The 11342-nt window shown below is 43.2% G+C and overlaps 1 protein-coding gene and 1 long non-coding RNA gene across 2 annotated transcripts in view; one reads left to right on the plus strand and one right to left on the minus strand.

Annotated features, from left to right (window-relative positions):
• The window catches only part of LOC115031508 (uncharacterized), a 151845-nt gene that overhangs the window by 118479 nt on the left and 22024 nt on the right, over positions 1-11342 (minus strand). The window lies entirely within an intron of this gene.
• Positions 82-10376, plus strand: Cxcl17 (C-X-C motif chemokine ligand 17). The gene is made up of 4 exons (XM_021167214.3): positions 82-261; positions 7523-7603; positions 8167-8268; positions 9989-10376. Exons 1-4 carry the CDS (start codon positions 183-185, stop codon positions 10084-10086), a joined length of 360 nt encoding a protein of 119 aa, XP_021022873.1. The 5' UTR covers positions 82-182; the 3' UTR covers positions 10087-10376.

Consider the following 11342-nt stretch of genomic DNA (forward strand, 5'->3'; position numbering starts at 1 on the left):
TAAAGACCTGGTCCAATCTGGTACTAAACTGACCAGCACCGCCTTCCTGCTCTTGATTTCCCAAGGGTGTTCTGGTGTAGGATTAAATTGTAGACACTACTCCACCTGAGCAGTTACAAGAAATCAGAAGCCTCTAACTGGTGACAATCCACACAGCCTTTAAGAACCAACAGACAGCCACAATGAAGCTTCTAGCCTCTCCCTTCCTTCTGTTGCTTCCAGTGATGCTCATGTCCATGGTCTTCAGCAGCCCGAATCCAGGTAAATACAATGAAATGATATTCTCTCTTTTCCTTCTCTCCCTCCCTTCCTCTTTACTTCATCTGTCCTTCCTCCCTTCTATTTTTCTCTCCCTTGAGACAGGCTCTTGATATGTAGTCAGGCTGACCGGAAACTTGGACTCTTCCGACCTCAGTGTCCAGGGTCCCAGCATTATAGGTGTGTTACCATACCTGGCTCAAGATTAATTTCTACCTCACCAGAACCATGCGCACACCAAAGATTAATTTGATTTTGTGGGGAAGAAATAGGGTAGAAAACATGGCAAACCCAACAACAAGTGCATTAAAATATTCTTTTAGCAACAAGTTGGGGTAATTAAGTTAGTCTTTCTCGGTACCAGAATCCTCACTAGCAAAAGAAAGGACCCTATTTATTATCCCAAAGGACTCTGTAAGCTTTAAGGCACATTCCCAACATGTCTGCAACTGTAGCTGGAAACACACACACAAGTGTACACAAAGCCCAGCCAAGATCCACTTCCCTGACCTTCCCAACCTCTCCTGGAAAAGTCACAGATTTTCTCAGGGCTCAACTCGGGGTGGGAGGCTTGTGGTGGAAGGCAAAGAAATGAGGAGTCCTATAACTTATGCCGAGTAAGCTCGTGATGATACAAACCAGGTCAGTCCTATTAGCAGGCAGTAGTCATGCAGGCATTGTAGTCATCCCGGGCTTGGTTGAATGGTCTGTCCCTTTTGAAGCAGACTTGGTAGAGGTTCTGAATCTGTTCTAGTCTTCACCACAGCCAGTGTTTCCCAGCTCTTCACAGAGCCACCACACAGAAGCAAGATCATCTCTACCCATGTACCTTTCTCCTGTGGGTGAGGTACTCTGTGGCACACTCAGCATCATGTGATCCTAAATCCAGGATCACCTGCCTCTGGCAATGTCCAACTTCTCTCCTTTGTAGAAAAAGTTCTCTGAGTTCTTCAGTCCTGGGGCCCATAGCGGCCACTCTGGAAGGGAAGGCTTCTCTATCACTATGTGGGCACCAGGGCTAGAGTCCTCCCCATGAACTCAAAGCTCTAGTCACAACACACCTTTCCAGTCCACTTGCTTTCACTCACAAAGATGCACTTATGCTCCAACCATACTAGACTGCTGATCCCCAACAGATCCTGTGTTTTCAAACCAGCTCAACTTTACTCATACATCTAATTCAAAGGCTAACACCTGGGCTGGTGAGATGGCTCAGTGGGTAAGAGCACCCGACTGCTCTTCCAAAGGTCCGGAGTTCAAATCCCAGCAACCACATGGTGGCTCACAACCATCGGACTCCCTCTTCTGGAGTGTCTGAAGACAGCTACAGTGTACTTACATATAATCAATAAATAAATCTTTAAAAAAAAAAGAAAAAGGCTAACACCTTTCCACTCCTCTGCTCTCCACGCTGACTATGCACAGCTCAGTCAGGACTCTTTGTACATCACGGTCTGTCTCACACTGTAAGGGGCACCTCTTCTACCTCTCCTGCCCTGCAGACTGTAACCTTAACCACCTTGGGGGTACAAACTGATGCATTGTTCCCATAATCTTCACACTATCCCACATAACAATCAATATTAGCTAAGTGCTCAGGTTTCTAAGTTCAAAATGATTCACTTCTATGACTCATATGCCGAGGTATGATGGTGGTATTTTTTCTTGTTGTTGCTAGTGTGTATATATGTGGATTGGGGGGTGGAGGGATGGTGGTGCCCATGCATGCTAACCAAGCAGTGTGTCACTGAATTACAGCCATGCCTCTATTTTTTGTTTGTTTGTTTTTCTGAGAAAATCTGTGACTTTTCCAGGAGAGGTTGGGAAGGTCTGGGAAGTGGATCTTGGCTGGACTGTGTGTACACTTGTGTGTATGTTGCCATTTACAGTTGCAGACACACAAGGTCTTTCTGTGTAGCTCTGGCTGTCCTGGAACTTGCTCTGTAGACCAGGTTGGCATTGAATTCAGACGTATCCACCTGCTTCTGCCTCCCGAGTGCTGGGACTGAAGGTGTGCACGGCCACCATCACCACCTGCCTGCCCCTATTTTGGTTGATACATGACCTTTATTATTTCCCAGACTGCCCTAAACTTGTGATCTTCTTGCTTCCACCTCCCAAATAGCTGGGATTACAGGACCAAATTTACTACTTAAGTGTGGTGGTGAGCAATGCTTTGCTGTGTGGGCCTCTACCCACTAATCACCAATAGTAAACCTCCAGTTAAGAAAGCTAAAAAAATGAACGCCAGGGCCAGGAAACAGAAGTGGGTGGGTTGGGGAGCAGGGCGGGGGAAGGGTACAGGGGGCTTTGGGGATAGCATTTGAAATGTAAATGAAGAAAATATCTAATAAAAAATGTCTTTAAAAAAAAAGAAGGCTAAAAAATATCAGCCAGTCACTGGTCAATGTTCCCTGCAAAGGGACCACTCCAAGTTAATAAACACAGCTTGACAGCAACATTTACACACCACTCCACATTTAGACTCCCCAAATTCTTACACTATGTATTGAAGTCAAGACTTTGTTGCCTCTGCCACTTGCTTTGCAAACTTGCTAAGTTACTTAACTTCTTTGAGCCTCCAGATGGCACTGTCACAAACAACATGAACTAGGTGGTGGTCCAGAGCTTTTCTAGCCAACAAAGTTTCACAATGTTCACATACATCTGAACCATTTAGTTGCCAGAGGAAATGACCTATACATAATTTCCAAATCAATTCTGAAAATAAAATTTATCTTACAAGCTAGAGTGCTCTGGCTCAGTGGTTGACCTGGCTGCTTTTCTAAAAAGACCTTGGTTTGATTCTCATCACCCATGTCTGTAAGTTCACTTCCAAGGGATCTGATGCCCTCTTATGGTCTCTGTGGGTACTGTATAAATTTGGTGCACTGGTATACATGCAGGCAAAACATCCATACACATTGTTTTTTAATCTGATCTTACTTTACCTTCTAATCTTAAAAGAGAAGGAAAAAAGAAATACATGAGAATATATAATATTATGGATAAATTACTTATAATAATAGATTATTCACTATTTCTAATATAATAGCTGACATGTATTAGTAAATCCTGTGCTGCAGGCACTGTTTTCAGTGTTATAATGAATATAGTTACCTCATTTTGTCCTCACAAATATCTAATGTAATGGGAGTTGGAGATAGTTCTGCAGTTAAGAGCACCAGCTGCTCTTGCATAGGACCTGGGTTCAGTTCACAGCAGATGTATTTGGCAGCTCATAACTGCCTATAACTCCAACTCCAGGGAATTTTAAGATTTATTTACTATATATACAGTGTTCTGCCTACACACCAGAAAAGGGCACCAAATCTCACTCAGATGGTTGTGAGCCACCATGTAGGTGCTGGGAATTGAACTCAGGACCTCCAGAAGAGTAACCAGTGCTCTTAACCTTTGAGTGAGCTCTCTAACCCATAAATAAATGTTTTTAACCTAATGTACTTTGTTTTTCTTTAAGATTTATATATGTATGTATGTATGTATGTATTTAATATATATGAGTACAACATTGATCTCTTCAGACACACCAGAAGAGGGCATCGGATCCCATTACAGATGGTTGTGAGCCACCATGTGGTTGCTGGAAATTGAACTCAGGACCTCTGGAAGAGCAGTCAGTGCTCTTAACCGTTGAGCCAACTCTCCAGCTCCGTATTTTGTTATTTTTAACTTTTAATTTTTCATGTTTTTAAAACATTATGAAGAGTTTCAATTATAGCTTTCACATATTTTTTCAAATAACTTTTCACGTTTTTAGTTAGTTTGTTTGTTTGTTTGTTTGTTTACTTATTGGGAGTCCATGGTGCATGAAGTGTGTAGGTCAGAGGTCAACTTTTAGGAGTTGGTTCTTGCCTTCTATCATGTGGGTCTTGGAGTTGAATCTAGGGAGTCAGACCTGGCTAGTAGGCATCTCTAACCACTGAGCAATATCATAACCCTCATTTACATTTTACCACAATACCATGATAAAAACTGGGATTTTTTTTTAAATTAGAAAAAGAGTTGCCATGTGGTAGAGGCCCACAACTTCAATCCCAGCGCTCAGGAGGCAAAGGCATGTAGATCTGTGAGTTCAAGACCAGCCTGGTCTACAGAGTTAGTTCTAGGACAGCCAGAGCTACACAGAGAAACCTTGTCTTTGGGAGGAAAAAAAAAGAGAGAGAGAGGTTGGTGGCAAGATGATTCACCAGGTAAAAACCTTTGTTTTGCCAAGACTGGCACCTGATTTTGATTCCCAGGGCCACATTGTGGAAGGAGAACAAACTCCTGAAAGTTGTCCTCTGACCTCTACATATGCACTATCACACACACACACACACACACACACACACACACACACACTGAATAAATAAATAATACAATTGTAAATTAAAAAACAATGAAAACCACAGCAGGAGAGATAGCTCAGTGGTTTTTGTTTTATTTGGTTTTTTTTTTGGTTTGGTTTGGTTTGGTTTGGTGTTTGGTTTTTGGTTTTTGGAGACAGGGTTTCTCTGTGTAGCCCTGGCTGACCTGGAACTCACTTTGTAGATCAGGCTGGCCTCGAACTCAGAAATCTGCCTGCCTCTGCCTCCCAAGTGCTGGGATTAAAGGCATGTGCCACCACGCCTGGCTCAAATCTAATTTTCTTATTGGAGAACATCACAAAATCTCATTTTGGCTTAATTACTATTCTCAGAACCCTATTCTCCAAATATGCCCATTCTGAGGTAGTAGAGGTTAGATCTTCAATACATTAATTTGGGAGGATAGAGTTCAGTACACAACAGATTTCAAGTTGTTAATTATACAAGAATAATTCAAGCCTAGTTAGTACTCATCTGTAATCCCAGCAATGGGGAGTCAGTGTTAGAGAGATTGCTGGAAGTTCAAAGGCAGTGTAGACTACATAGCAAGATACTTTGCCATCCAAAAAAAAGAGCTAGGCAGGTAGAGGTGGAAGCTGGGGAATTGAGAGTTCAAGACTAATCCACGATATATGGAGACCCAAAATGAGGCTTTTGTGATGTTGTCTAATAAGAAAATTAGATTTGAACATACAAAAAAAAGACCTGCCTTTAATCCCAGCACTCGGGAGGCAGAGGCAGGCGGATTTCTGAGTTCGAGGCCAGCCTGGTCTACAAAGTGAATGCCAGGACAGCCAGGGCTATACAGAGAAACCCTGTCTCGAAAAACCTAAAAAAAAAAAAAAAAAAAAAAAGACCTTACAGATATGTACAGACAAAAGAGCACAGGTGGTAGTGGCATAAACCTTTAATCCTAGCACTCAAGAGTCAAAGGCAGGTGATCTCTGAGTTTGAGGCCAACTTGGTCTACAGAGCAAGTTCCATGTCAGCCAGGGCTACACAGAAAACTCTATCTTGAAAAACAAACAAGGAACAGTTTAAACACAGTAAGAAGGAAGTAAAGGCATATTTGATTGTTTTCATGGTGCTATGGATCAAATCCAGGGCATCATACATGCCAGATAGGCACATCCCTAATCTGTCATTATTGGTTTTAACAGAAAAGATTGCCAACTAAAATCAGAGGGGGTGTCATGTAAGTTCAGGGTTAGCTTGAGATTCTCAAATCTATATGCCTCCATTTTTTTATAATTTTGTCCTGATTGTTTGTTTATTGTCAGCTTGACACAAACTAGGGTCATCTAAAAAGAGGGAACATCCATTGAGAAAATGTCTCCTTAAGACTGGCCTGTGGGGGGACAAGGGTGGGGTTGGAGAGATGGCTCATCGGTTAAGGGCACTGACTGTTCTTCCAGAGGTCCTGAGTTCAATTCCCAGCAACCACATGGTAGCTCACAACCATCTGTAATGGGATCCAATGCTCTCTATATGCTGGTGTGTCTGAAGAACAGCTACAGTGCAATCATATACGTAAAAAAAAAATAATAAATCTTTAAAAAAAAAAAAAAGACTGGCCTGTAGGAAAGACTGTAGGGTATTTTCTTGATTAATGACTGATAGGGAGGGCCCAGCCCCCTAGGTCCTGAGATGTATAAGAACACAACCTGAGCAAGCCCTCCTCCATGATCTCTGCATCAGCTCCTGCCTCTAGGTTCCAACCTTGACTACCCTGACTTACCTCAGGAAGTGATGGAGTGTGACCCAAGAGGTGTAAGCTGAAATAAGCCCTTTCCTCCCATAGCTGCTTTTGGCCGTAGGGTTTTACCACAGCATTAGAACCCTATGGCAAATTTTATATTATAATTAATATAAATTAGTTAATTATAATTAATTTTAGGGTTTTTTGTGGGTTGGTGGGTGAGTACCCGTCACACATGGAATGTGTGAATATCAGTGGACAACCATCAGAGGTCAACATTCTGTTTCCATCATATGAGTCCCAAGGATGCCTTGGTGCCTTTCCCTGGTAAGGCATATCATCAGCTTTGAAACCTTCATCTTTTGTTGTCACAAAATATATTTACAGGTGAACTTGGTGGTGAGCATCAATAATCCCAGCTACCCAGGAAGCAGATTCAGGCGGCTCATTTAAGGACAGGAGTTAAATGTTAAGTCTGAGCTGTATAACAAGACCTCGTCTTAAATAGATCGAGGTAGTAGAATCAACACTATATGCTTGGGATGCAATGTGACTGTCCCAAAGGAACAAACACAAATACCATCCTCTTACTAGTCAGCTGGAATTGTGGACTCAAACACAGCAACTTAGCGGTCAGATGGGAAGTCTGGTTTACAGCTATCTGCTCCTTGCAATCACCTGCGTTATCAGTGTTTTAATGGGAGGGATTGCAGTCTCAGTAACCACACCATGTCTTCTCTTATATTCAGAAACCATTTTCTTCACTTTCTCAGTTAAGCTTGTCACTAGGCCTGATTTTTTTTTAAGATTTATTTATTTTTGCTTTGTATATGAGTGCCTTTGGAGGTAAGAAGAGAGCACTAGATACCCTGGATCTAGACTTAGAGATGACTGCAAGCCACCATGCAGGTGCTGCTGGGAATCCAGCCTGGGTTCTCTCTGCACGAGCAGCAAGTGCTTTTAACCACTGGGCCATCTCTCCAGCTTTTAGACTAGATTTTAAGTCTCAGTTCTTTATCCATTTACAATATTCCTCTTCTGGAGTACCATAGAGCCCAGCAGTGGAAGGGGGGACAGACAGACACACTTAGACACAGAGATTGTGGTTATCTGCAGGCAGCACAATGTTGGAAGAGCGAAGAGCTTTCCCTTGGCAGCATCTGAAAGTAACTGCAGATGTGTTTCCCTCCAACAGGGGTCGCCAGAAGCCACGGGGACCAACACCGGGCTCCTAGGAGGTGGCTCTTGGAAGGTGGCCACGAATGTGAATGCAAAGGTCAGCAATTCAGCCTTGCCCTCAGGATTGGTGCCACCATGATCCTTAAGCTTCATCTCCCTTGAGCCCCTCTGAGAGCAGTATAGATGTTATCTGAGCTAACCTCAGCTTCCCACCAGAAGCTGCACTAATGCCTGCTTTCTCTGTGAGTCAGACAGGAGCAGATGCCTACCAAGTCTACACAAGCACTAACCCAATCACAAGCTGCCCCACACACACACCCCGAATTTCCAGCACTACCTTCTCAAAGGGTTTTACTTTTTCCTGGTTTCTTGGATCTCAGTCTTAGCCTGCTGTTCCTTATAGAAAGGACGGAAGCAGAAGAAACGCAGCACTAAAGACACCTGGACCTTAGCTTTTCATTGTTTGGTCTCCACAGGGACATCCCAATGCTCCCTTCTAAAGAAATCCCTGCCCCCAAAGTCACAAAACCAATCTAGAAATCCTGGGGTTCACACAGCTTGAAGTCTCCGTTGCTCTCTGTTGATCTTTTCCTCAGTCTTTATGAAAGAGGCACCAGAGGCCGATCTTCCTGAAGTCTAAGCAACAGCCTCTTGTTACAGATTGGTTCCTGCAAGCCCCAAAGAGAAAAACCACAGCAGTGCTGGGGCCACCAAGGAAACAGTGTCCCTGTGATCATGTCAAGGGCAGTGAGAAAAAAAACAGTAAGTTTCAAGGATGGCCTTGCTTAAACGCACTCAGCCCTATGAGGTCACTAGGGGTGGAGGTAAGGCTGCATCAACTAGCCTCTTTCTACTCAATGTCAGCTTGTAGGAAAACTGAGAGAGCAAAAACATCAGGATTGACTTATTCTGGAACTAAAAAGGGTTAATCAAATTCCTAGATTCTCAAACAGCAGCATTTACTATAGTAAAAGACAGGGCAGCTGTGACCTGTGATATTCACTAATGTCTAAAGATGATACCAGTATCAGTGTGGAACAAGATTTTGGTTTTTCCTTCATCTGCCAGTTAGTTTTATTGTTTGTTTTCATTTAAGTACACGACACACACAGGGCCTTGAGAGATCCAAAGGAATCAGATTTCCTGGTTCAGGACTTACAGATGGCTTTGAACCACCATGTGGTTTGAATCTGGAACTTCTAAAAGGGCAACTCCTGTTCTTAAGCACTGAGCTAGCTCTTTAGCTCTACAGTCTGTTTTAAAATGTTAGTATGCAAAACTTAAGTCAGAGGCCTGAAAGATGGCTCAGAAGGTAAAGGTGCTTGTAGCCAAATATGACAGCCTGAGTTCAATCCCTGGGACCCACATGACAGAAGAAGAGAACAGACTCCTGCAAGTTACCCTCTGACTTTCACATTCCTACCACATGCATGCAACCCCATGTACACATGTGCATGCACACAAACACACACAAATAAACCATCAGAAATTTTAAATTACTATATTTCATTTAGTGTGTGTGTCTGTATGTTTACATGTAGCATCACATGTATGGAGGTCAGAGAACAAAGTGGGAATTGGTTCTCTCCTCCTGTTATATCAGACTCTGGGGCTGAACTCAGGTTATAAGGTTTGGCAAGTGAATTTACCTGATGAGCCATCTCTTCTCCCCTTGTTTGGCTCTTTTGATTCTTTTCTTTTCTTTTTGGTTTGATTTTTCAAGACAGGGTCTTCTATGTAGCCCTGGTTGTCCCGGAACTTACTTTGTAGACCAGGCTGTCCTGGAACTCATAGAGACCTACTTGCCTCTGCCTCCCGACCACTGGCGTTAAAGGTGTGCACCATCATTCCTGTCTTGTCTGGCTTGCTAAGATGGATTTTCATTCTAGCCTCAGCTGCCTTGGAATTCGCTTTCTAGCCTAAGTGGACCTCAATCTTAAAATATTTTCTGCCTTCTGAGTGCTGAGACTGCAGGCATGAGCTATCACTATCAGCTGCACTCATAATTTTTACAGTTTACATAAAAATTACATTTTAAAATGTTTTTAACGGAGCTGGAGAAACAGCTCAACAGTTAAGAGCACTTACTGCTCTTTCAGTGGACCAAGGTAGCCAGACAGTGTTGGCACACTCCTTTAATCCCTGCATTAATCTCTGCAATGGGAGGCAGAGACAAGCAGATCTCTTAAGTTTGAGGCTAGCCTGGTCTACAGAATGAGTTCCAGGACAGCCAGAGCTACACAAAGAGACCCTGTCTCAAAATAAAATAAAATAAAATAAAATAAAATAAAATCAGAGGACCAGGTTGGTTTCCCAGTACACATGTCAGATGGTTCCCAATACCTAAAATTCAAGCTCCAAGGGATCTGAAACTCTATTCTGACCTCCTCATGCATTTTCACACAAGTGGCACACACAATAAAAATAATATAAAGTATTTTTAAGTTTTTAATGATAGTTCCTCCTTTTATTTGTGCCCTAGGACACCAAAAGCGCCACAGGAAGTCACAAAGACCCTCCAGAGCCTGCCAGCAATTTCTCAAACGCTGTCACCTGGCAAGCTTTGCACTGCCCTTATAGCACTGAGACTCTGCTCTCCCAGTTAGACTCTCTCAGTGGAAAGGAGGTGACCAGCCCTAGAGTGCTTCTTATGCTCCCCACCCCCATCCTCACCAAGAGCACCTCAGTGCTCTCTGAAGGCACTGCCTCACAGTGTATCTATGACTGTGCCCCTAGTGCTGGCTGCACTTGCCACTCTTGTCTTATGCCTTCTGTTTACCCTACAAGAATACAGGAAACCTCAGCCTCCTGTTGGTCTCACATTGCAATCAGAAAACTTGCAATGAAAATAATTAAATACATAGTACATATGTGTGTGTATGTGTGTGTATGTAAAGTGAGTATCAGTTATATCGATCAAATGGAGTCTGACTACTGACATTCAGTTCCCATGTCACCCTTAGCCCTGTTCATTTGAAACCCTTCCCATGTACTTCTCCCTCTTTGACCTTCTCTACTCTTTCACTCGTTTGGAGGTGCACGGTCTATGTGGGGTTTCAAAGGCAGGTAAAGCACTGAATCAGATACTGCCTGCTTAGAAACAACAAAGGGTTAGAAATTGTGTGTGTGTGTGGGGGGGGGGTTCCCCTTGGTTTTTCGAGACAGGGTTCCTCTGTGTAGCCCTGGCTGTCCTGGAACTCACTCTGTAGACCAGGCTGCCCTCGAATGCTCAGAAATCCGCCTGCCTCTGCCTCCCAAGTGCTGGGATTAAAGGCGTGCGCCACCACTGCCTGGTGAAATTGTGGTTTCTTAGCATCTAGACAGCCTTCAGTGTTTATGATTCCTATTATCATCATCACCACCACCATCATCCCCATCATTATCACTGCATTCTGTGAGTTTCTCATGTAGTACAAGAGATATAAATGCAGAAACACAGTTCAAGGTTAGAAAGATGGTATGGAGGATCTGAGCTGTCATTCAAAAGGGTTTTGAGCCTATAAAAACAGGATGGTATCTGCTTTGTTTTGTTTTGTTTCCTTTTTAGTAGGAGTTGTAAAATGATCAGAGCAACAGTCTAAGACAATTCAACAGGCAACCAAGTTGTAAGAATGAATGAAAAGGAAACTATGATTAAAAGTATAGAGACTCCTTAAGTATTCCTCTGGTATCAGGAGGGGGAAAGTACTGAACTATAGTGGTACACACCTGTGGTCACAGACTTTGGGAAATAAAGACAGGAAGAGTAGTAGCTTGAGGCCAGCCTGGGCTACATGAGTTTCCCATCTCGGGGGGTAGGGACCACTCATCTAGCTCACCTAGAATCATCCCAGATG

The sequence above is a fragment of the Mus caroli genome, unplaced genomic scaffold (genome assembly GCF_978045245.1).
Source record: "Mus caroli unplaced genomic scaffold, Mus_caroli_1 scaffold_8, whole genome shotgun sequence".
Taxonomy (NCBI): Eukaryota; Metazoa; Chordata; class Mammalia; order Rodentia; family Muridae; genus Mus; species Mus caroli.